Source organism: Oryctolagus cuniculus, chromosome Y (genome assembly GCF_051225735.1).
Source record: "Oryctolagus cuniculus isolate XC-2025 breed Fujian yellow rabbit chromosome Y, ASM5122573v1, whole genome shotgun sequence".
NCBI classification, from domain to species: Eukaryota; Metazoa; Chordata; class Mammalia; order Lagomorpha; family Leporidae; genus Oryctolagus; species Oryctolagus cuniculus.
The window spans coordinates 5,650,825-5,678,289 of record NC_142889.1 but is presented as its reverse complement, the minus strand read 5'-3'; the positions used below and the strand labels follow the sequence as shown (position 1 = coordinate 5,678,289).

The 27,465-nt window shown below is 37.1% G+C and overlaps 1 protein-coding gene across 1 annotated transcript; it reads left to right on the top strand.

The window, feature by feature from the left end:
• XKR3 (XK related 3) lies at nucleotides 1–26,324 on the top strand. The gene is made up of 3 exons (XM_089325142.1): nucleotides 1–335; nucleotides 4,870–5,120; nucleotides 25,520–26,324. The coding sequence occupies exons 1-3, from the start codon at nucleotides 1–3 to the stop codon at nucleotides 26,182–26,184; spliced, it is 1,251 nt and encodes a 416-aa protein (XP_089181268.1). The 3' UTR covers nucleotides 26,185–26,324.
• Nucleotides 26,325–27,465: the final 1,141 nt, after the last annotated feature.

The window sequence follows — 27,465 nt, the reverse complement described above, 5'->3', positions numbered from 1 at the left end:
ATGCGAACAGAGTTTGAAGAGCCTGATGGAGAAATTACAAGTGGTGTTCCATCTTTAGAAAAAGTAATAACCCAAGGGTATAAACCCCATATAAACTTTCCATTTAGCATTTTATTCTCAATTGCTGTCTATTGTGGTGAAGCTGCCTCTGCTTTGTATATGTTTGAAATGTATCGAAAGAATAATGACAAATTCTGGATGTCATTTACCATTGGCATAATTATTGTGGGAGCAATTTTGGATCAAATTGCCTTGATGTTTTTCAACAAAGACTCAACCAGAAGTAAGGCTGTGTTCCTTTTTTTGCACATTCTTCTTTTAGGACCTATTGTGAGGTAAGTGACACTAAGAAATGATTTCCTTTGCTGTTTATAAGAGATAAACATAAATAGAAGATTAATGAGATTAACATGTAAACAATTTTTGTTTCTCTAATTAAATGTTTCCCTTTTAGTTTTGTTATTTACATACTTCCAAAGCTTCAGTATGATTGTCTTTGGTAATAAGATAATGGTAGGTTATAAAAGTACAATAAGAACAATTATTTAATTGTTTATCCTCTTTATACATTTTTAAAAAAGATATATTAATTTATTCAATTGAAAGGCAGAGTTACATCCTTGAAATAGTAGCTGAAACTTGGAGTACTAATATGAAGTTTAAAAAATCACTTTATTTCATCTGTTAATAAGCTGTTTTTTAAAAACTTTTATTTAATAAATATAAATTTCCATAGTACAACTTTTGGATTGCAGTGGCTTCTCCCCCCGCCATAACTTCCCTCCCACCTGCAACCATCCCATATCCCACTCCCTCTCACATTCCAATCACATCAAGATTCATTTTCAATTATCTTTATATACCAAAGATCAATTTAGAATATACTAACTAAAGATTTCAACAGTTTGCACCCACACAGAAACACATAGTATAAAGTACTGTTTGAGTACTAGTTATAGCATTAATTCACATACTACTACAAATTAAGGACAGAGATCCTACATGGGGAGTAAGTGTACAGTGACTCCTGTTGTTGATTTAACAATTGACACTCTTATTTATGGCGTCAGTAATCACCCTAGGCTCTTGTCATGAGTTGCCAAGACTATGGAAGCCTCGAGTTTGCCAACTCTGATCTTATTTAGACAAGGCCATAGTCACAGTGGAAGTTCTTTCCTCCCTTCAGAGAAACGTACCTCCTTCTTTGATGACCCGTTCTTTCCACTGGGATCTCATTCAGAGAGATCTTTCATTTAGGTTTTGTTTTTGTTTTTGATTTTTTTCTTTTGCCAGAGTGTCTTGGCTTTCCATGCCTGCAATATTCTCATGGGCTCTTCAGCCAAATCTGAATATCTTTAGGGCTGATTTTGAGGCCAGAGTGATATTTAGGACATCTGCCATTCTATGAGTCTGCTGTGTATCCCACTTCCCATGTTGGATCATCCTCTCCCTTTTTTATTCTATCAGTTAGTATTAACAAACACTAGTCTTGTTTATGTGATCCCTTTGACTCTTAGTCCTTTCATTATGATCAATTATGAACTGAAATTGATCACTTGAACTAGTGAGATGGCATTGGTACATGCCCCCTTGATGAGATTGAATTGGAATCCCCTGGCACGTAAGATGTGCCGAACTGTACATCTCCTCCCTCTCTTATTCTCACTCAGATTTAACAGGGATCACTTTTCAGTTAAATATAAACACCTAAGAATAATTGCGTGTTAATTAAAGAGTTCAAGCAGTGGTATTAAGTAGAACAAAAAATACTAAAAGGGATAAAGTATTAAATTGTACACCAACAGTCAGGACAAGTGCTGATCAAGTCACTGTTTCTCATAGTGTCCCTTTCACTTCAACAGGTTTCCTTTTTTGTGCTTGGTTAGTTGTCACTGATCAGGGAGAACATATGATATTTGTCCCTTTGGGACTGCCTTAATTCAGCATGATGTTTTCCAGATTCCTCCATTTTGTTGCAAATGACCAGATTCCATTGTTTTTTTTTTTTTACTGCTGTATAGTATTCTATAGAGTACATGTCCCATAATTTCTTTTTTTTATCTTTTATTTAATGAATATAAATTTCCAAAGTACGACTCATGGGTTACAATGGCTTCCCCCCCCCATACCGTCCCTCCCACCCACAACCCTCCCCTTTCCCACTCCCTCTCCCCTTCCATTCACATCAAGATTCATTTTCGATTATCTTAATATACAGAAGATCAGCTTAGTATACCTTAAGTAAGGATTTCAACAGTTTGCTCCCACACAGAAACATAAAGTGAAAAATAATAGATGATTTTTTTAAATGATGATGAAATCAGATCAGACCTATTGTCATGTTTAATCCCAGTGAGAGTCAAGTTGGGAATTGATAATTTCTTTTTTTTTTTTTACAGAAGATCAGTTTAGTGTACATTAAGTAAAGATTTCAATCGTTTGCACCCCCATAGAAACACAAAGTGAAATATACTGTTTGAGTACTCGTTATAGCATTAAGCCTCAGTGTACAGCACATTAAGGACAGAGATCCTACATGAGGAGTAAGTGCACAGTGACTCCTGTTGTTGACTTTACAAATTGACACTCCTGTTTATGGCATCAGTAATCTCCCTATGCACCAGTCATGAGTTTCCAAGGCTATGGAAGCCCCTTGAGTTCTCCGACTCTTATCTTGTTTAGACACGGTCATAGTCAAAGTGGAGGTTCTCTCCTCCCTTCAGAGAAAGGCACCTCCCTCTTTGAAGACCTGTTCTTTCCACTGGGATCTCACTCACAGAGATCTTTTTGCCAGAGTGTCTTGGCTTTCCATGCGTGAAATACTCTCATGGGCTTTTCAGTCAGATCCGAGTGCCTTTAGGGCTGATTCTGAGGCCAGAGTGCTATTTAGGACTCCGCCATTCTATGAGTCTGCTGAGTATCTCACTTCCCATGTTGGATCACTCTCCCCTTTATTTATTCTATCGGTTAGTGTTAGCAGATACTAGACTTGTTTATGTGCTCCCTTTGACTCTTAGTCCTTTCATTATGATCAATTGTGAACTCAAATTGATCACTTGGAATAGTGAGATGGCATTGGCACATGCCACCTTGATGGGATTGAATTGGAATCCCCTGGTATGTTTCCAACTCTACCAATTGGGGCAAGTCAGCCCGAGCATGCCCCAAATTATACATCTCTTCCCTCTCTTATTCCCACTCTTATGTTTAACAGGGATCACATTTCAGTTAATTTTCAACACTTAAGAATAACTGTGTGATAATTACAGAATTAAAGCAGTCATATTAAGTAGAACAGACAAAAAAAATACTATGAGGGATAATGTATTAAGTTGTCCATTAGCAGTCAGGGCTATGCTGATCAAGTCACCATTTCTCATAGTGTCCATTTCACTTCAGGAGGTTTCCTTTTTGGTGTTGAGTCAGTTGTCACCGATCAGGGAGAACATATGGTATTTGTCCCTTTGGGACTGGCTTACCCATAATTTCTTTATCCAGTCTACTGTTGATGGGCATTTGGGTTGGTTCCAGGTCTTAGCTATTGTGAATTGAGCTGCAGTAAACTTTAAGGCGCAGACCGCTTGTTTGTTTGCCAATTTAATTTCCCCAGGGTAAATTCTAAGGAGTGGGATGGCTGGGTCGAATGGTAGGGTTATATTCAGGTTTCTGAGGAATCTCCAGACTGACTTCCATAGAGGCTTGACCAGTTTGCATTCCCACCAACAGTGGGTTAGTGTCCCTTTTTCCCCACATCCTCACCAGCATCTATTGTTGGTAGATTTCTAAATGTGAGCCATCTAACCGGGGTGAGGTGAAACCTCATTGTGGTTTTGATTTGCATTTCCCTGATTGCTAGTGATCTTGAACATTTTTTCATGTGCCTTTTGGCCATTTGGATTTCCTCTTTTGAAAAATGTCTCTTGAGGTCCCTGGCCCATCTCTTACATGGGCTGTTTGTTTTGTTGTTGTGGAGTTTCTCAATATCTTTGTAGATTCTGGTTATTAATCCTTTATCAGTTGCATAGTTTGCACATATTTTTTCCCATTCTGTCAGTTGCCTCTTCACATTCCTGGCTGCTTCTTTTGCAATACAGAAACTTCCCAATTTGATGCAATCCCAGTTGTTAATTTTTGCTTTGACTGCCTATTCCTCCAGGGTTTTTCCAAGAAGTCTTTGCCTGTGCCAATATCTTTTAGGGTTTCTCCAATGTTCTGTAATAATTTGATGTTGTCACATCATAAATTTAGGTCTTTAATCCATGTTGAGTGGATTTTTGTGTAAGGTGTAAGGTAGGGGTCTTCCTTCAAGAGTAAGCTGTTTTTATAGACTATTAATCTAAAAAGAGTTAATTTGAATTAATTCTAAATTTTGATTTCAAGGATATATTGATAATTACAGAAAAATGAATACTGCAATATAAGGCCAATTTAAGTATCATTAATGGAAAAAATCAAATTCAGTGAAAAGGGATTTTTCGGTTATCACCTGAGATAATTTAGGTTTGATTCACTATTTATCCTATGTGAAGGAAAGGACTTACAGATAAATAACAAGAAAAAAGACAACTAAGGAACAACTAAGCAAAGTCACTGACAATTTTAGAAAACATAATCTGTGAGTAGTGAAAATAAATGTCTGAAAAAGTTTATATAAAATGCAAATAGCGGAAAAAACATGTAAATTTTAAGAATTTTGCACAAAAATAAACTTATCTTCTACTTAAATAGCCTCAAGAAAAAATGAAATTAAAAGGTAAGTTTGTTTTGGTTCAAAGAAATTTAAAATCAATGCGTATTTTTGTCATATAGAGACTTCCCATCAAATTTTTAAAAGAAATGTTAAAATTATGTGTTTCTTTATTCTAACAGGTGTTTACAGATCATTGTAAGTTATTATAAATTGGCAAAGAAAATAAACCAAGAGAAGAAAGAGACTCAGTTTAATAATGGAAGAAATATAATGCTGGAAAAAGAGACAGTTCTCTCAATGTACAGTATCTTTATGCAGTGCAAAGCTTTCAAATGCATGGCAGTGATCCAGGCCTTTTTTGGTTCTGTTCCACAATTAATTGCCCAGTTATATATCACCTTCACTATAAGAGAATGGCCTCTTGGTAGAGGTAAGTTGAGTTATTTAATGTTGAAAGCCATTCTTTTTTTTTTTCTTTTCTTTTTTTTTTTTTTATAGGCAGAGTGGACAGTGAGAGAGACAGAGAGGAAGGTCTTCCTTTTTCCATTGGTTCACTCCCCAGTGGCCACTGCGGCCGGCGCACCACGCTGATCCGAAGCCAGGAACAAGGTGCTTCTCCTGGTCTTCCATGCGGTGCAGGGCCCAAACACCTGGGCCATCCTGCACTGCACTCCTGGGCCACAGCAGAGAGCTGGCCTGGAAGAGGAGCAACCAGGACAGAATCCGGCAACCCGACCAGGACTAAAACCCAATGTGCCGGCACCGCAAGGTGGAGGATTAGCCTATTGAGCCATGGTGCCGGCTGAAAGCCATTCTTCCAAGAGTAATTAGTCCCACACTCCCTTGTTTTTCTTATTTTTTCAGTCTAATTTTTACAATTATGTACTTTTAGTTTATTTTACAATCATAAAGCTTAACTCTCTACTAAGTAAAGAATTCAACAACTGGTATGAAAAAGAAGAAAAGATACTATTCCTCAACAGCAGAGACAAAGACCGTAACAGTAATCAAATCTCAATATTGAATTTAGTTCAAATACATTACATTATTTGTACACTATTAGTTACCATAGATCAAGGAAAACAAATGCTTTGTATTTGAGGATTGGCTAACTCTACTAATAATATTGGTTTCCAGGTGCATATATTTTGGTGCAAAAGATAGTACTTCATTCATTTTTCATGACTGAGTGCTATTCCATATTATGTATATATCACATTTCCTTCACCCAGTCAATGGGTAATGGACATCAATGTTGATTCTATATTTTAGTTATTATAAATTGAGCTGCAACAAACCTGCATAGAGATAACTTACCTGCCAATATAATTTCATTTGGGTTAATTCCTAGGATTGGAATGGCTGAGTCACATGGTGGCTCTATTTTCGGATTTTTGGAGAATCTTCATAGTTTCACATAACTGTGTCAGTCTACATTACAAAAGTGGATTAGAGTACCCTTCTCTCACAGCTTCATCACATTTACTGTTTTTTATTTATTTCACCCCATTTAGACCGGGATGAGGTAGAAACCTCATTGTGGTTTTTATTTGCAGTTTCCTGATGGCTAGTGATCCTGAACATTTTGTGTGTGTGTATGTGTGTGTGTCTGTTGGCCAATTAAATTTTCTTTCCTGAAAACTGCCTATTCAACAACTCCTTTGCCCATTTCTTAACTGGATTGCTTATTTTGTTGTTGTTCAGTTTCTTAACTCTATAGATCCTAGATATTCATCCTTTATAAGTTGCAGGGTTTTGTAAATATTTCTCCCATTATGTTGGTTGTCCCTTCACTTTGTTTACTTGGAGTATAGAAGCTTCTTAATTTGATATAATCCCATTTGCTTATTTTTGCTTTGACTGACTATGCTTCTGAGGTGTTTCCAAGAAGTCTTTTCCTATGCCAAATTCTTGAAGAGTTTCTCCAATATTCTTTAGTAATTTGATGTTATTAGGTATTTGATTTGATTTGATATGATTTGATTTGATTTGGGTCTTTGATCCATTTTGAGTAGATTTTTGTGTAACCTATACGGTAGGAGTCTTGTTTCATACTTTTGCATTCAGAGATTCAATTTTTTCAGGAACATCTATTGAAGAGACTGTACTTTCTCTAGGAATTGATTTTAACTCCTTTGTCAAAAAATAATTGGTTGTAGATGTGTGGATTGATTTCTGGGATTTCTATTCTAGTCCATTTTTCTAAACATCTATTTTTGTGCCAGTGTCAGGCTTTTTTTTTTTTTTTTGCCAAGTTGTATATCATGATATCTGGAGTTGTGTTGCCTCTATTTTATTTTGTTATTTAAAATTGATTTAGATATTCAAGATCTCTTGTGTTTTGTGTTTCCTTGTGAATTTTAGCATCACTTCTTCTAACTCTGAGAATAACATTGTTGGTATTTTTATTGGAATCACTGAATCTATAAATTACTTTGAGTAGTATGGACATTTTGATTATTTTAATTCTTAAATTCCATAAAGATGAAAGGTTTTTTCATTTTTGTGTCTTATTTTTCTTTAATTTTATATAGTTTTCACTGTAGATATTCACCTACTTGATCAAATTTATTCCAAGTATTTAAATTTTTTTTATTCTTTTTTTTTAACTTTTATTTAATGAATATAAATTTCCAAAGTACGGCTTATGGGTTACATTGGCTTCCCCCCCATAACGTCCCTCCCACCTGCAACCCTCCCCTTTCCTGTTCCCTCTCCCCTTCCATTCACATGCGGATTCATTTTCAATTCTCTTTATATACAGAAGATCAGTTTAGCATACATTAATACTTAAATTTTTTGTAGAGTCTGTGAATGGTATTGATCTCACAAGTTCTTTCTCAGGCAACACATTGTCTGTATATACAAAGGCTATTGAGTTTTCTTAGCTAATTTTATATCGTGCAACTTTATTGAACTTTTTTATGAGTTCCCATGGTATTTTAGTGGAATCATTTTGTTACCTTATAGATAGGATCTTGTCATCTGTAAACAGGGATAATTTGACTTTACCTTTCTGATTTGTATAATTTTGATTTATTTTTCTTACCTAATGGTTCTGGCTAAAACTTCCAGGACTTAATGAATAGGAATTGTTGAAATTGGCATTCTTTTCTGGTTCCAGATGTCAGTAGAAATACATCCAGCTTTTTATCATTCAATAAGGTGCTGGCTTTGGGTTTCCTGTGTATTGCCTTGGTTGTTATAAGGAATGCTCCTTTGTACCCAATTTATTTAAAGTTTTTATCATGAAATGATGTTTATTTTATCAAATAATTTCTCTGCATCTATTGAGATAATTATGTGGTATTTTTATTCAAATTTACAATGTGATGTATCACATTTAGGGATCTGCATAATTTTAATTAAATTTTAAAATTTATATAAGTGGATCAAATTTCACATATCTAAAATACAGCTTTTTAAATAAGATTATTTATTTATTTATTTATTTGAAAGTAGAGTTATAGACAGTGAGAGGGAGACATGGAGAGAGAAAGGTCTTCCTTCCTCTGGTTCACTCCCCAATTGGCTACAATGGCTGGAGCTGAGCCAATTCAAATACAGGAGATAGGGGCTTCCTTCAGGTCTATCTTGTGGGTACAGGGGCCCAAACACTTGGGCCATCCTCTACCACTTTCCCAGGCCATAGCAGAGAGCTGGATCAGAAGTGGAAGACTAGAACCAGCACCCATATGTGGTGCTAGTGCCACATGTGGAGGATTAACCTACTGTATCACAGTGTCAGTTCCCATATAGTTTTAAGAATATAATACCCTTCCCACCCCATCCTCTCTTACTCCATCATTCTCACTTTTCCTCCCCAGCTTCTCTTGTTTTTCTTTTGAATTTTTGTGACAATATACTTCTTTCCCTTGAGAACAAGTTTATCATTAATTGTAGAAACAACTTAGGAAACAAGCAATGGCATTGGACACTTAGGCTATCTAAAACTTATGAGATATAAGAATATCATCTACTAAATACAGAAATAAAGTAAGTCTTTAAGACAAAGTTTCACTATTAGCTCTCATAATACAATTCTTTGAGGAAAGAGGTCCTGCATGGAAAATTAGTGCACAGTGACTCCTGTTGTTTATTTAACAATTAACACTCTTATGTATGACATCAGTGATCACTTAGGTTCTTGACATGAACTGTCTAGGCTATGGAAGACTTCTGTATCTACAATCTCCTTCAGTATTTAGAGTAGGCCATAAGTAAAGTGGAAGTTCTCTCCTACCTTCAGAGAAAAGTATATCCTTCTATAATGACTACTTTTTTCCATAAGAGTCTATCCCACAAATCCTTCATGAAAGACATTTCTCCTCCAATGTCTTGGCTTTCTATGCTTGCAGTGCTCTTGGTGGGCTTTTCAGCCATAACAAAATGCATTATTTAGGGCTGATTCTGAGATCAGAGTGCTACGTTAAGCATTGTTTCTCTAAGAGCTAACTGTGAGGACTGCTTCCCATGTTGGAGTATTCATGCCTTTTGAATCCTATTATGATTACCAAACACTTAATCATATTTGTATGATCTCTTTAACACTTAATACTATCTATATGGTCACTTTAACACTTAATTGTATCAATATGATCACTTAACATTTGAAAAGCTTTTTTTAAATTTTTATTTAATGAATGCATTTTTCATAGGTAGAACTTTAGAAATATAGTGGTTCTTTCCCCCCATACCCACCCTCCCACCCCTATTCCCATCTGACCTCCATTTCTCTTTCTCGTCTACTTTTTCATTATGGTTCATTTTTAGTTTGATTATATATAGAGAGGACAAACTCCATGTTAAGTACAGATTTCAACAGTTTGCACCCACCCACCCCACACACACAGAGCATATTGAGTACAATTTGAGAACAAAATTTGCAGTTGATTCTCATAGCACAGTTCATTAAGGATGGAGTTTTTACATGGGGAATAAGGACTTGCATTGTTCTTTTAATAATGAAGACTCTTATTTATGACACCAGTGATCACCCATGGCTGCCAAGGTTAAAAAGCCTTTTGAAACCATAGACTCTGTAAGTATTTGGATACAACTTAAACAAAGTGGAAGTCTCTCCTCCATTCAGAGAAAAATACATCCTTCACTTATGGCCCCCTTTTTCCCCTGAGGGCTCGCAGAGATCCTTCTTATAGGATATTTTTTGTCAGAGTCTTCGCTTTCCATGCCTGAAATGCTCTCACAGCCCTTTCAGCCAGACCAGGAAGCCTTAAGGGTTGATTCTGAGGTCAGAGCATTATTTATAGGAAATTTAATTCTGGGAATCTGCTGTGTGGACTTCTTCCCATATGGACATTCCCTCCTTTTTAATTCTCTCTATTATTGTTAGCAGGCACTTGATGTCATTTATATGATCATTTTTTACACTAACACCTATTTATATGTTGAATTTAACATTTAATATGATCATTTTAACAGTTAAGATGGCTTTTATAATACCTACTTTAATGGGTTTGGAGTCCCATGACAAGTTTTTAGGCTATACCCTTAGATATAAGTCTGTAGGACTGTATGTAGAACTATACAGCTTTACAGTTATAGACTTTCTCTCTTATTATCCCTCTTATTTTTTACTTGGATATTTTTCCCATTTAGTTAGTTTACATATGATTAACTCTATGTTATGTAAAAAGTTCAACATATAGTATGAAGAAGAAAAAATAAAAGAAAGAAAAGGATATACAAAATAAAAAGTAACAATAATAAAGTGTCCCTTGATGGTCAGGACAAGGCTTATTCAAGATATTGATTCTAAAAGTGTCAATTTCACTTCTATAACTTTCATTTTAGGCATGCTGTTCTCACAAATCAGGTAGGACATATGACATTTGTCTTCTTGCAATTTTGGTGTAAGGTGTAAGGTAGGGAGGGGTCTTGCTTCATACTTCTACATGTGGAAATCTTTTTCACAGCACCATTTGTTGAAGAGGCTTTCCCTGTTCCAGGGCTTGGTTTTAGCTCCTTGGTCAAATATAAGTTGGCTAGCCGGCGCCGCGGCTCACTAGGCTAATCCTCCGCCTAGCGGCGCCGGCACACCGGGTTCTAGTCCCGGTCGGGGCGCCGGATTCTGTCCCGGTTGCCCCTCTTCCAGGCCAGCCCTCTGCTGTGGCCAGGGAGTGCAGTGGAGGATGGCCCAGGTGCTTGGGCCCTGCACCCCATGGGAGACCAGGAAAAGCACCTGGCTCCTGGCTCCTGCCATCGGATCAGCGCGGTGCGCCGGCCGCAGCGCGCCGGCCGCGGCGGCCATTGGAGGGTGAACCAACGGCAAAGGAAGACCTTTCTCTCTGTCTCTCTCTCTCTCACTGTCCACTCTGCCTGTCAAAAAAAAAATATATATATATATATATATATAAGTTGGCTGTAGATGTTTGGATTGATTTCTGATGTTTCTATTCTGTTCCATTGGTCTCTCCATCTGTTTATGTACCAAAACCAGGGTGTTTAGATTATAACTACTTGGCCGGCGCCGCAGCTCACTAGGCTAATCCTCCGCCTAGCGGTGCCGGCACACCAGGTTCTAGTCCCGGTTGTGGCGCCGGATTCTGTCCCGGTTGCCCCTCTTCCAGCCCAGCTCTCTGCTGTGGCCAGGGAGTGCAGTGGAGGATGGCCCAGGTGCTTGGGCCCTGCACCCCATGGGAGACCAGGAAAAGCACCTGGCTCCTGGCTCCTGCCATTGGATCAGCGCGGTGCGCCGGCCGCAGTGCGCCGGCCACGGCGGCCATTGGAGGGTGAACCAACGGCAAAGGAAGACCTTTCTCTCTGTCTCTCTCTCTCACTGTCCACTCTGCCTGTCAAAAAATTAAAAAAATAAAAATAAAAAAAAATAAATAGATTATAACTGCTCAGTAGTATGTCTTGAATTCTGGTATTGTGATACCTCAAGCTTTGTTTTTGTTGTATAAGATTGCTTTAGCTATTCGAGGTCTCTTGTTCCTAAATAAGAATTTTTTTGGAAGGCTGAGTTAGGGGTAGAGAGAGAGAGAGAGAGAGAGAGAGAGAGAGAAAGAGAAAGAGAGAATGGTCATCCTTTTCCATTGGTTCACCCCCCAGATGGCCTCTATGGCATGCTGTGCCAATCTGAAGCCAGGAGCCAGGTGCTTCCTCCTAGTCTCCCATGCGAGTGCAGGGCCCAAGCACTTGGGCCATCCTCCACTGCACTCCCGGGCCACAGCTGAGAGCTGGACTGGAAGAGGGGCAACTGGGACAGAATCCAGTGCCCCAACCAGGACTAGAACCCAGGGTGCCAGCACTGCAGGTGGAGGATTAGCCTAGTGAGCTGTGGCACTGGCCCTAAATATGAATTTCATCATCATTTTTTCCAGATCTGAGAAAAATGCCTTTAGAATTGTGATTGGTATAGCATTGAATCCGTAAATGCTTTTCAATGTATGGACATTTTGATGATACTGATTCTTCCAATCCATGAAATGGCAGATTTTCCATTTTCTTGTATCTTATTTCTTTCCTTGATGTTCGCAATTCTCATCATAGAGATCTTACAGCCTATGTAAACTTTAATCCAAGGTGCTTGATATTATTTGTGATTGTTGTGAATGCATTGATCTTAGAAATTCTTTCTCAGCCATGGCATTGTCTATGTAAACAAAGGCTGTTAATTTATTTGTATTGTACCCTAATATTTCCAAACTCTTTTTCTTAAATAATTATTTATTTTAAATTCAGAGTTACACACATAGAGGAGAGGCAGAGAGAGAGAGAGGTATTCCATCCTCTGGTTCACTCCCCAGATGGCATCAATGGCTGGAACTGCAACAATCCAAAGCCAGAAGCCAGAAGCTTCCTCTAGACATCAAATTTGTGTGCAGGGGCCCAAGATCTTGGCCATTTTGTACTGCTTCTCCAGGTCATAATAGAGAGCTGGACAGGAAGTGGAGCATCTGGGACTTGAATTGGCACCCATATAAGATGCCAGCACTGCTACTGGCTACTTTATTCACCATGCCACTTGCCAGCCCTAACTCTTCTATGAGTTCCAGTAGTTTCTTAGTGTCTTTTGCATCCCCTATATATAGAATCATGTCATCCGCAAATAGTGATAGTTTGACTTATTCCTTCGCAATTTATATCTCTTTGATTTCTTTTTCTTGCCTGATGGCTCTGGCTAAAACTTCCAGGACCATATTTAATACTATTGGTGAGAACAGATACCCCAGTCTGGTACTGGATTTCAGTGGAAATGCCTCCAAATTTTCCCCATTCCATATGATGCAGGAATGGCTTTGCAAAAAATTGTCTTGATTGTATTGAGGAATGTTCCTCAATACCCAGTTTGCTTAGAGTTTTCATCATGAAAGGGTGTTGATTTTGTCAAATGCTTTCTCTGCATCTATTGAGATAATCATATGGTTTTTCTTCTGCAGTCTGTTAATGTGGTTATCACATTGATTGATTTGCGAACATTGAACCATCCCTGCATACCAGGAATAAATCCCACTTGGTCTGGGTGGATGATCTTTCTGATGTGTTGTTGCATTCTATTGGCGAGAATTTTATTGAGGATTTTTGCGTCTATGTTCATCAGGGACATTGGTCTGTAATTCTCTTTCAATGCTGCATCTTTTTCAGGTTTAGGAATTAAGTGATTCTGGCTTCCTAGGAAGAATTTGGGAGGATTCCCTCTATATCAATTGTTCTGAATGGTTTGAGAAGAATGGAGTTAATTCTTCTTTAAATGTCTGGTAGAATTTAGCAGTGAATCCATATGCTCCTGGGATCTTCTTTGTTGGAAGAACTTTATTACTGATTCAATTTCTGACTTGGTTTTGGGTCTGTTTAGGTTTTCTATATTTTTATGATTTGATATGATCTTCTCTCTTTTTCTTAGTTATTTTGTAAATGTTGTGTCAATTTTTATTTTCAAAATACCAGCTTTTTGTTTTGCTGATCTGTTTTATTTTTTGTTTTTTTGTTTGTTTTAAATTGTTGATTTCTTCCCTACTTTTAATTATTTGTTTTCTTCTTCTGTTTTGGGTTTGTTTTGCTGCTGTTTATTTAGATCCTTGAGGTGCAAATATAGTCATTTATTTGGAACCTTTCCAGTTTCTTGATGTAGACAGCAGTTGCTTTATACTTTCTCTTAACACTTCTTTTGTAGTATTCTCCAAATTTTGGTATGTTGTATGGTTGTTTTCATTTGTTTCCAGAATTTTTTTTATTTCTCTTTTGATTTATTCTATGACCCACTGCTCATTCAGAAACATATTGCTCATTTTCCATGTGTGTACATATGCAGATTCCTGAGTTGTTGATTTCCACTTTCATTGTATTGTAGTCTGAGAAGATGTATGGTATGATTTTGATTTTTTGAATTTCTGACTCCCTTTATTGCCTAGTATATGATCAATCCTAGAGAAAGTTCCATGCACTGGGAGAAACATGTGTAAGCTGTTGCTGTAGGGTGGAATGTTCTATAGATATCTGCTGGGTCTATTTGGTCTGTGGTGTCAATTAGTACTATTGTTTCTTTGTTGATTTTCTGTCTGGTTTATCTGTCCATTGCTGAAAATGGGGTATTGAAGTCCCCTGTTACTATTGCATTTGAGTCTATATTTACCTTTAAATCCCTTACTATTCCTTTTCAAATAGCCAGCTGCCCAATAATTAGATGCATATACATATATATATGGTGAAATCTTCATGTATAATTGAACTTTTAATTATTATATAGTGCCCTTCTTTATCTCTTTCAATAGTTTTTGTGTTAAATTATATTTTTTCTGATATTAGGATGGCCATACCAGCTATTTTTTGGTTTCTGTTGTCATGGAATATCTTTTTCCATGCTTTCACTTTCAGTCTGCATGCATCTTTGTTGATATGTGTGTTTCTTGCAGTCAGCAGATAGATTTTTTTTAATTTATTCAGATAATCTGTGTCTTTTAACTAGGGAGTAGAAATGATTTACATTCAGTGTGACTATTGTTAAATACTGTGTTTTCCCTGCCATGTTTCCTTAAGTATTATTTTATGTTACTTTTTATTTCATTTATACTCATATTTGATCATTTTCTCTGTTCATTTCTTTTGCAGTGAAGTTTCTGTTTCTGTGTGTAGTATATCCTTGAGCCAGTGTTTTAGAGTTGGATATGAAGATACAAATTCTTTCAATTTTTTTTTGACAGGCAGAGTGGACAGTGAGAGAGAGAGAGAGAGAGAGAAAGGTCTTCCTTTGCCGTTGGTTCACCCTCCAATGGCTGCCGTGGCCAGTGCGCTGCGGCCGGCACACCGCGCTGATCCAATGGCAGGAGCCAGGTGCTTCTCCTGGTCTTCCATGGGGTGCAGGGCCCACGTACTTGGGCCATCCTCCACTGTACTCCTGGGCCACAGCAGAGAGCTGGCCTGGAAGAGGGGCAACCGGGACAGAATCCGGCACCCCAACCAGGACCAGAACTCGGTGTGCCGGCACCGCAAGGCGGAGGATTAGCCTATTGAGCCACGGCGCCAGCCTCAATTTTTGTTTGTTGTGTAAAATCCTTAGTTCTCCTTCATTCATAAATGATAGTTTTTCAGGGTTCATTAATCTGGGTTTACCATTTTTTCTGTTAGGATTTGGAATATATCTTGCCATTGTCTCCTTGCCTATGGGGTTCGTGATGAGAAGTCCAGGATGAGTCAATTGGATTACCTCTGAATGTGATTTGTCATTTCTCTCTGGCACATTGTAAGATCTGTTCTTTGTGTTTCACTGAGCTGAGTGTTGTCACAATGTGTCATGGTAAATTTATTTTCTGGTCATGTATGTTAGGAGTTCTCTGTATTTCTTGTACTTATATGTCTCTTTCAATCTGCCTATTGAGAAAGTTTTCTGATATAATTACTTTAAGAAGTCCTAATCTGTTTTCTCTTTCCACACCTTCTGGAACTGCTAGGATCCATATGTTGGATTCCTTCATAGAATCTTTAAACCTCCGACTGTGATTATTAGTTTACTAATTTCTTCTTGTGTTTGTGCTGACTGTATTATTTCTGGGAGTTTGTCTTCTAGTTCTGATATGTGCTCTTCTATTTCATCTATTCTATTTCTGAGAGGATACATGGCATTTTTATCTAGTCAATTGAAGTTTTCATTTCCAGTATTTCATTTTGGCTTCTCTTTAGAATCTCAATTTCTTGGGAGTGCTTTTCATTCAGATCTTGAATTTGTTTCTGATTACTTCTAGGTAATCTGATTATTAATTTTCTGAATTCCTTTTCTGGTATAGTCTCAATTTCTTCTTCAGTTTCCATTATTGAAGATTTAGATTGATCCATTGGCAAGTTGAAAGGTTTTTCCTTATTCTTGTTCTGGATTTTTCTTTTGTTCTTTAGCATTTCTCTTTGGTTTCTGATTGGTTTTATTTTGAGTTGATTTCCCTCTGCTATGAACTGCTATATACCTGTGCCAGTTGCCAGTGTAAGCATGCAGCTCCATCTCCTGGAGCTTTGTTATATCTGGGTCCTTATGGAGGCAGGTGCCAGGGATTTGGTGTACTAAGTTTGGCTTCTGGGGCTGGGCTTCCTGCTCCTTTGTTCCTAAAATGAGCTTGGACTTATAGTATTTAGTTTTATTTGTTGTTGTACAACCTGCATGGTGAGGGGAGGTCACTCTGAATTGTTGTGGTTCTTGTTCCCTAGTGCCATGTGTTGTGAGGTGGCCCCCACATGACGAATTTTTACTTGGGAGGCAAAAGTGGCAGCCCACTGCCTACACTCAAAAATGTAAATAATCAATATGGAGAGGATGGTGGCATGTTTGTCCTTTCTGCCCATCCTCCAGAATTTCTCCTTCCCACTTAGAGCTCTGAGCACTGTTCACCAGACTTCACCACTCATCAGTGTCTGCATCTTTGTTGGCTAGCAACCTCTTACTTCATTTGCTGAGAGAGCAGTGACTATCTGCTTTCTGGGTCTGCACCATTCCTTCTCAGCACTTCAGGCTCCTCTCTACTTCATGCAATGTGGACCTGAGCAATCTATGGCAGACTCCAGGGCCACTCCACATGATCTATTCATGATTCCACCCCCTGGTTGTATCCTCTCTACTCTTTGATTATCCATTTTTCCCTGCATGACTCAGAGCATCCCACTGCTATATACTCATCTTTCACTTTTTTCTTTTATTTTTTCCCCTTTATTCTCATTGCTTCTCTGCCCCTATTTACAGGTATTTGGCATCTCGTGTCAAGTTTTTAATTGAAACCTTAGAAGTAAGTCCATAGGAATGTATGCAGAACTATACATCTTTACAGTTATAAGTTTCCTACATTTAATAATTACTACTTTAGGAACATGGTGATTCTTCTAACTGTGCCCACCCTCCCATCCACACTTCCACCTCTTATCTCCTCCCTATCTTATTCTCACTCTTACTTTTTGCTAAGATCTATTTTCAATTAATTTTGTACACCTGTGATTGATTCTGTGTTAAGTAAAGAGTTCCCATATATAAAATAAAAAATAACTCCTCCTCAACAGTCAGTACAAGGAGTGTTCAAGGTCATTGCTTCTCAATGTGTCAATTTCACTTCTATAGATTACATTTTAGGTGCACTGTTAGTTATCATTAATGAGAGAGAACATATTGTGTTTGCCCCTTTGGGACTGTCTTATTTCACTAAGTATAATGTTTTCCAGATTAATCCAACTTGTTGTAGATTGCCAGATTCCATTTTTTATCACTGTGTAGTATCCCATGATATAAATATCCTGTAATTTCTATCCAGTGTTCAGTTGACAGGCATTTAGGTTGATTCCATGTCTTAGCTATTGTGAATTGAGCCACAATAAACATGGAAGTGCAGATCACTCTTTCATAATCTGATTTTTTTTTCTTGAGATAAATTCCAAGGAGTGTAATGGCTGGGAAACATGGTAGGTCTATATTAAGATTTCTGAGGAATCTCCATATTCTCTACCATAATGGCTTTACAAGTTTACATTCCTACCAACAGCGAATTATAGTACCTTTTCTCCCACATCTTCACCAGCATTTGTTCATTTGTTGTTTGTTGATTTCTGTATGTACGCCATTCTAACGGGGTTGAGGTGAAACCATATTGTGGTTTTGGTTTGCATTTCCCAGATACCTAGTAATCCTGAGTATTTTTTCATGTGTCTGTTGGCCATTTGGATTTCCTCTTTTGAAAAATATCTGTTTAGGGACTGGTGCTGTGTCATAGTGGGTAAAACTACTTCCTGTAGTGTTGGCATCCCATATGGGTGCTAGTTTGAGTCCCAGCTGCTCCACTTCTGATGCAGCTCTTGCTTAGGCCTGGGAAAACAGTAGAAGATGGCCCAAGTCCTTGGGCCTCTTATACTCATGTGGGAGACATGGAAGAAGCTCCTGGCTTTGGATCAGTTCAGTTCCAGCCATTGTGGCCAATTAGAGAGTGAATCAGCAAATGAAAGATCCCTCACAACCCCTCTTTGCCTCTCCTCTCTCTGTGGAACTTGAAATTTCAAGTAAATAATTAAATCTTTAAAGAAAAAAAGAAAAATGTCTGTTTTGGTCTTTGGCCCACTTCTTAACTGAACTGAGTTGTTCATTTCATTGTTGTTGAGTTTCTACCAATTTTCTTTCTCAGTGGTTTTGCATGTTTGAAACCTTCCTACATACCATGGACGAATTCCAGGTAAATGGTATTTCTGACATGTTGTTGGATTCAACTAGCTAGTATTTTGTTGAGAATTTTTATATCTATATCCATTATAGATACTGACCTATAGTTCTCTTCTATGTTATATCTTTTTCTGTTTTTGGAATTAAGAAGACACTGATCTCAGAAAAGTAGTTTAGAAAGATTCTCTCAAATTTGTTTTAACCTGTATGTTAAGAATTAGAATTAGTTCTTGTTTTAAAGTTTATACAAGTTCAACATTGAAGCCATTTGGTCTACTTTTCTATGTCAGGAGGATGTTTAATACTGATTCAATCTATGTCTTTTTTATTGGTATTTTTAGGTTTTCTCAGTCTTCATAGCTCAATTTTGGTGATTGTATGTGTTCAGGAATCTGTCCATTTCTACTAGATTTTTCAATTTGTTTGCATATAGTTCATTGTAATAATTCCTGGTAATTCTTTATTTCAGTGGTATCTATTGTAACATTTCCTTTTCATCTCTGATTTTAATTATTTGGATCTTTCCCCTTTTTGGAGAGATGGATCAATGATGGTGTTTCTATTTTTTTCAAAAAACAGCTTTTCTTTTCATCACAGAAAACTTTTATTTAATGAATATAAATTTCCAAAGTACAACTTTTGGATTACAGTGGTTCCTCCCCCCTTAACCAAACTCCCACCAGCAAGCCATCCCATCTCCTAATCCTTTTCCCATCCAATTCTTCATTAAGATTCATTTTAACTATCTTTACATACACATGATCAACTCTGTACGTAAAGATTTCAACAGTTTGAACCCACACAGAAACACAAAGTATAAAGTACTGTTTGAGTACTATTTTTGCCATTAATTCTCATAGTACAACACATTAAGGACAGAGATCCTACATGGGGAGTAAGTGTACAGTGACTCCTGTTGTTGATTTAACAATTGACACTCTTATTTATGGTGTCAGTAATCACCCTAGGCTCTTGTCATGAGCTGCCAAGGCTATGGAAGCCTCTTGAGTTCACTGACTCTGATCTTATTTAGACAAGGCCATAGTCAAAGTGGAAGTTCTCTCCTCCCTTCAGAGAAAGGTATCTCCTTCTTTGATGACCCGTTCTTTCCACTGGGATCTCACTCACAGAGATCTTTCATTTAGGTCATTTTAATTTTTTTTCCCTGAATGTCTAGGTTTTCCATGCCTGAAATACTTTTAATGGGCTCTTTTAGCCAGATCTGAATGCCTTAAGGGCTCACCCTGAGGCCAGAGTGATGTTTAGGGCATTTGTCAATTCTAAGAGTCTGTTATGTATCCTGCTTCTCATGTTGGACCATTCTATCCTTTTTAATTCTGTAAATTATTATTAGCAGACATTTGGTCTTATTTATGTGATTACTTTGACAATCCTATCTTTTTGATTAGTTAAGAACTTACACTGATTACTTTGACTAGTAAGATGGCATTGGTACCTGCCAACTTAATGGGATTTGGAGTCCCATGGCAAGAAAAAAATCTTTCATTTCACTGACTTTTTGTATCAAACATTTGGTCTCAATTTCATTTATCTCTCTCAGTTATTAAGTATTTCTTTTTTCCTACTAAACTTACTGGGTTTGTTCTTGTTTTTCTGAGTCCTTGAGATGCATTGTAGGCATCATTCACTTGATGCCTTTCCAATTTCTTACAGTAGCCACCAGTTGTTATAAACTTTCATATTTATACTGCTTAGTATGTTGTGATGCCATCTTATTTGTTTCCAGAACTTTTCATTTTACCTTTGATCTCTTCTTTTATCCACTATTCATTCAATGGCATGTTATTCATTCTTCATTTGTTTGCATACTTTCCAGAGTTCCTTAAGTTGTTAATTTCCACCGTCAGTTCATTGTGTTCAGAAAAGATATTTGTTATAATTTCAATTTTGTGGAACTTGTTAAAACTTGTTTTATGAACAAAGATTTGGTCTATCCTAGAGGAAGTTCTGTGCACTGATTAATAAGCCCATTCGATCTATAGATTAGCTCTATTTTTTTTTTTTTTTTGGTAAGTTTTTCTTTAGTTGATCTGTCCATTGATGAAAGCCAGGTATTGAATTCCTGCATTACTATTGCATTAGAGTCAATGTCTCCCTTTAAATTCATTAACATTTATTTTACATAGCCAGACATTGTGTGCATATACATTTATAAGTAACTTCTTATTTAATTGATCCATTAATCACAACAATAATGTCTTTGTCTTTTAACAGTTTTTGTGTTAAAGTATAGTTTCTCTGACATTAGGATGGCTACATCTGCTCATTTTTTCTTTCTATTAGCATGTAATATATTTTTCCATTCCCACAATTTGTGTGTATCTTTAGTGGTGAGCTGTGTTTCTTGTAAGCAATAAATTGAAGAATCTTATTTTTTTTACCCATTCAGTCAATCTGTTTCTTGTAATTGGAGAATTTAGCCCTTTTACATTCAAGGTTACTGTTGGTTATTAATGACATGGCCCTGCCACTTTCCATAAATATTATGATTGATTTTTATTTCCTTACACTTTTACTAGATTTTCTGCCTTCACATTTTTCATAATTATGATTTTCTGTGTGTTCTATTCTTATCATTTGTAAGGATGTATAGTGGTGACAAATTCAATTTTTTGTTACAAAAGGTATTTATTTTACCTTCATTAGTAAATGAGAGCTTTGCAGGGTACAGCATTCTGGATTGAATTTCTTGTCTTTTGACACTTGGACTATGTCTATTAAGTCCATCCCATCTGTAATATTTCTGATGAGAAATCATATGTAAGTCCATTTCAGATCCTCTTAATGCATTTTGGCATGTTTCTCATGCACTATTTAGAATATTTTCCATATATTTTACTGTTGAAACTTTGAATATAATGTTTCATGCAGAGAATCTTTTCTGGTCATCTCTATTAGTTCTGTTTTTCTTATACATGGATATCCCTTTCTTTCTCCAAATTGGGGTACTTTTCTGTTACTATTTCACTGAATAGGCCTTTTAGTCATTCTCTCCATTCACACCTTTAGGAACTCCTACAACCTGTATGCTGGGTCATTTGATAATATCCCATTAGACTTGAAAGCTTTTTTTTTTTTTTTTTTTTTTTGCTTTTTGGCTTGAGATATTTCTGAAGATTTATCTTCTATTTCAGACGTTTTTCCTTCTGTCTCATAAAATCTGGTGTGGAAAATCTCCACTATTTTTTGTTTGACACATTGAATTATTCTTTTTAATATTTTTTGTTTGATTTCTCTTCAGTAATGCTGCCTCATAGGAAATTCTCATCCATGTCATTTATAATTTTCTTTAACTCATCAATTTGCTTCTTAATGCTTTTGAATAATCTTATGATCATTATTTTGAGTTTCTTTTAAAGCATTTTATTATTCTTTTTATCATCACAGTTTATCATTGAAGTGTTGTGTTCTTTTGTAGAGTTTCATTATCTTCCTTGTTGATGTTTCTCATATTTCTACATTTAATTTTAGGCATTTGTTGAAGTACAGGTTTTTGTTGTCCTGTGATGGCTTTATCTTTGAAATATGCTTATGTGGCTTAATAAAATATTTGCTCATTCAATAAATATTCAGAGGTGTGTGCTGGGTGGGACCTTGGATCTGTAGTCAGTGCTTTGGTATGGTGTTAGAGTCCAGGGTGGTACCCTTGTTGGTCATGGCAGATCTTTATTATCAGCTGGGGGAGGGTATTATCATATTGGCTAGTGATGATTATTATCTCATCTCCTCTCTGCCAAGGTTATCAGTATCCAGGCTGAGCCCACAGTGGTTACATATCCCACCCATGCATTCACAGGAACCACAAAAAGGACCTGGGCAGTACCCCTATGTGAGCACAGGACCTTCTACAATGACCTACCCCAAGGACTCTGGGGACTCAAAGTCTCTGAAGCCAGAAACAGTGATTGCTCAAGAGCCCCAGCTAGACTCCAGGCCCTTTCATATGGCCATAGCATTCCCACAGTTATATCACATGAGGCTTCACAGTCACAAGAGAAGAGCAAATCCACTCTCAGACCTGATAGGCTATTCCATCCATGGAGAGAACCAAATGTTACTAGAGCCAACTGCCTGTCAGTATTCTGCCTTGGCACTTTAAGTAACAAGCACCAGGTATATAGAGGGGAGAGATGGGGAGCAACTTGATAACCCTCCAGGCCAGACTCAAAGTCAATGGGACTGTGTATTTATCCCTCATACACAATCCCCTAGTCACACATATACAGGCATGGCAGGATTTATTCACCTTTTAAGATGCTGCTTCTGGCCGGTGCTGCACTCACTAGGCTAATCCTCTGCTTGTGGCACCGGCACACTGGGTTCTAGTTTCATTCAGGGCGCCAGATTCTGTCCTGGTCACTCCTCTTCCTGTCCAGCTCTCTGCTGTGGCCAGGGAGTGCAGTGGAGGATGGCCCAAGTGCTTGGGCCCTGCACCCCATGGGAGACCAGGAGAAGCACCTGACTCCTGGCTTTGGATCAGCATGGTGCTCCGGCCACAGCGCACCAGGTGCAGTGGCCACTGTGGGATGAACCAATGGAAAAGGAAGACCTTTCTCTCTGTCTCTCTCTCTCACTGTCCACACTGCCTGTCAAAAAAAGAAAAAGAAAAAGAAGTAGAAGAAAGAAAAGATGCTGCTTCTTTTCTGATGTTCTCTGGTAGCCCTTGTAGTAGGCAGTGTGCTCTTATTTCACAGGTTAAGGTGGACACCCTACTCCCTGCTAACACTCCAGGCTGGATTCAGTCCATGTTGTTACAAGGTTCTCTTCCAGGCAATATCGCCAATGACATGGGCTACTGCAGTCTGCTCTCATATCTTAAAAAGATCATGCCTTGTCCTCATGTTGATTCTAATACTGGTAGAAGCAGAACAGCAGAGTGCTATACTTTTGCTGACAAATATGGTGCTCTACAGGAGTGGAGGAGGGAAAGAAGCAAGGCCATTTCTTGCTGTAAGCCTTTCAGTTGCTCAGACCCCATCTGAAGTCAAAGTTGATTGAATGTGGAATTCCCTCTCAGCTAAAACTGTAAGTGGTGGGGCATTCCATTATTTATTCTTACTTTGTTGTACTATGATGGCAATTCACAGTTGGCAGTTGGCTTTGCCACACAACTGGCTGCAGTGGTGTCTTTTTTTCCTCTACTCTTGGCTACTCAAGAATTTTCCTCAAGGAGTCTTCATTGTTCCTTTGGTTTTTCACCAAAAATTTCTCTCATTCAGACCTTTGGTAATGTGATTCTTCATATGTGCTTTTCAAATTCCATAGTAGCTGAAGTTAGTGTGTTTACACATTATTTGGCCATCTACATTGTAATCTTTAGTTGACTTATTTTTTTTAAACTTTATATTAGGAATGTATACCCTCTTTATTATAGTTTTCAAATTTATATACACAATTAGTTTAGAATTTTTAAAGATCTGCTTTAATTTCTTTATTCATTTTTTGTTTGAACTTCAGAAACCTTAATTTGTTGTTTAATTTTACTTTCCTAAATGCAATATAGGTCATTTATTTTAATCACTGTTCATAAATATACTGAAGAATGCTAATAGTTTTGGAGTTTCTTTTTTATTTTTAAAGTTAACCATGTTTGGCCATGGTTCTTTTTCTTTTTCTTGACAGGTAGAGTTACAGACAGTGAGAGAGAGAGAGAGAAAGGTCTTCCTTCTGTTGGTTCACTCCCTTAATGGCCACTATGGCCGGCGCTGCACTGATCCAAAGCCAGGAGCCAGGTGCTTCCTCCTGGTCTCCCATCGGGGTGCAGGGACCCAAGTACTTGGACCATCCTCCACTGCCCTCCCAGGCCACAGCAGAGAGCTGGACTGGAAGACAAGTAACCATGACTAGTACCCAGTGCCCCAACCAGGACTAGAACCCGGGGTGTTGGTGCCGCAGGCAGAGGATTAGCCAAATGAGCCATGGCACCGGCCAGTTTTGGAGTTTCTCTTTTTCTCAAAGTATAAATGAGAAATTATTTTATTTTTTCATTTTAATTTATATGAGGAAAGACTATTTGGTCTCTCTTTTTTCAGTTTAACTTTATATTCAAGAATAACATATGGTTATTTGTTTTAAAAATTTATATTTATTTGAAAGTAAGAGTTACACAGTGAGAGAAGGAGATGCAGAGAGAGAGAGAGCATTCATCTGCTGATTCACTCCTCAGCTGCAATGGCTGTAGCTGTGGCAATCCAAACCCAGGAGTCTGGACCTTTATTCAGATCTCTCACACAGGTTCAGGGGCCTAAGGACTTGGGCCATCTTCCATTGCTCTCCCGGCCATAGCAGAGAGCTGGATCAGAAGTGGAGCAGCTGGGATTTGAACCAGTGCCCATATGGGATGCCAGCACTGCAAAAAGTAGCTTTACCTGGTAGGCCACAGCACCGGCCCCCTTAAATATGGTATTTTAATATGACAATTTTGTATTTGAAAGAATTGTTACTATTTCTTACAAATGAACTTAGTGTAGTTATTTACTCAACTTATTTAAGTCTTTTTACCCTGTGTGTTTTTTGCCTAATTTGGATAAGAATGAAGTTGAAATAAAATGTTATTTATGGAAAATTTTATTTATCAAAATACTCTTGAAAATTATGTATTTTAATTTGTGGAAAGTTTTATTCCTCTTCTCCTCCAGTATTTCCATCAGTAACGCTTGTCAACTATTTCTAGAATTTAACTCCAGAACTAATTTTTATTTCCTGCTAAAACATTAAACTTTTATGTTATATTACCCTTCTGTTGGATGCTCTCTCCTTCTAGTAAATGATCCAAAAAGAACATAGTTTAAGGCAAAATGCACATGATTTTATTATTTTAAATTTTAATATTTCTAATATTGTATTATTTGTATACTATCATATTTGAATTTAATCAACTTCATTTGTGGCATTTTTCACTTGGAGGTTAATGTGTTTGTGTGTTTATGTGTAGATATACATGTACCATCTCTTTACAGTATGTTTTTTCAGGTAAAATTTGTTTTACATGATATTTACTATGCCTCTGATTTTAGAATATTAATAACATATATCAAAGTGAATGATTGTCTGATCTATAAATGAGAGGTAGATATGGAGAGTTCTTAAAATAACTGCTTTAAAATAGAATATCATTATAACTTAACAAAACCTGTCTCTAACATTTTTGTTTTTATTTTTAATAGCACTGTTGATGACATTTTCTCTGATATCAGTTACTCATGGGGCCATTCTCTGCAATATACTGACCATCCAGATCAAGTACGACAATACTAATTTTCAGTTACACCCAGTACATTTCATGTGCATCATGTTATGGCGTAGTTTGGAGATTACCTCACGAGTAGTGACTTTGGTACTTTTTACCACATCTCTAAAACTAAAAAGTGTGCCATTTTTATTAATCATATATTTCATATCATTTTTGGCACCATGGATGGAGTTTTGGAGAAGTGGATCTCATCTTCCCAGCAACAGAAAAAAGAGATTCTATCCAATATGTACACTTATCGTGATCACTCTACTATATGCAGCAATTGACTTCTCCTGCTGGGCAGCAGTGAAACTGCAGTTATCACAGGAGGAAATAATTGACAAAAGACAGAAACGGATTCATAGAACCCTACATTACATCTTTCGGTTCCTAGAAAATGTGATAATGGTATTAGTATTCAGGTATTTTGGAAGAAAAACTTTATTGAATTGTTGTGACTCATTAATTGCTGTGCAACTCATCTTAACTTACCTGCTATCCATTGGTTTTATGCTCCTCTTCTATCAGTATTTGCACCCAGGGTTATCAGACAAAGCATTACCACAGCATTCTGAAAATCAGCCTGAAGCAATGTGATTTTATGTAAGCATCTAGATTAAAATAATCTAAAATAATTTTTAGAAAGCTGAGAATTTATCTCCCTTGGAAAAGGAGTGGGTATTTTTTGTTCAAGAAAGTAAAGGCAATTCACAATCCAGTAAAAGAAGAAAGACTTCCACAGAGCCACGAGCAAAGAGCTGAACAGAATTTTATTAAGACATTCAGATTAGTAAGAAAATATCTTACTATATTTTTAGTATACAGCAAAATGTTGCAAATAGTTGCTAATAAAATTGCTTTTTCTCTTGTAAATGAACAGGACTTTGAATTCTGTCACTGCTTCCAGATGAATAACTTCTAGTTTTTATATTTTCAGTTGCTCTACAGAAATTGTTTTTTTTAACTTTAATTTAATGAATATAAATTTCCAAAGTACAGCTTATGGATTACAATGGCTTCCCCCCCCCATAACTTCCCTCCCACCCGCAACCCTCCCCTTTCCCACTCCCTCTCCCCTACCATTCACATCAAGATTCATTTTACAGAAATTGCTTTTAAAAATCCATTTCTCGCCAAAAATTTTGCAGGACCTATAATCATAGCCTAGTCCATTTCCCCTTGAGATAACTTTAAATCCTGTGTCTTTAATTTGGCCCCACATATTTGTAATCTAGCTGTAATCAAACTTCAAAATGAGCATTGGTGGTGGCAGTTGGTCTAGAAATAACATTCTGAATAAAACTTGCAAATTTCCCAGCAGAGTGCTTGGGTTCAATATCTGCCAAGGGCTCCTAAGTATTCCCTGCTAATACAAACACTTGGAATTAGTGTTTATAGTACAAGAAATTTGGTTCTCTCAACGATGTTGGAAATATTAATTGAATTCCTTGCTTCTAATGTGGTCTCATTCTAGCCCAGGTCCATGGAAGCATTTATGGAATACCAGTGAATGGGAATTCTCTGTCTGTCCATCTGCCCCACAAAGCATTGAATTTTTGAACACTATAGATTTCATCATGTACTTATAATAAAAAACCTTACAGAGAAGTATTATGAAAAGGATCATTAATTCTCCTTTGCATTTAATTTTGACTACCAAAAGCAACACCACAGTGATACATCATAAAACACTGAAATTTATCATTAGAAATAATCATTTTGGAATGAGTTAACATGCTAATTTACATCTGCACCAACAGTGTACAAGTTTCCTTTACTGCTACATCCATCTGAAATCTTACCTTTTGTCCTTGCCAATACTGATCTATTTTTGAGAATAACTATTCTTTCAGATACGGAGAGAATCCTCATAAAGTT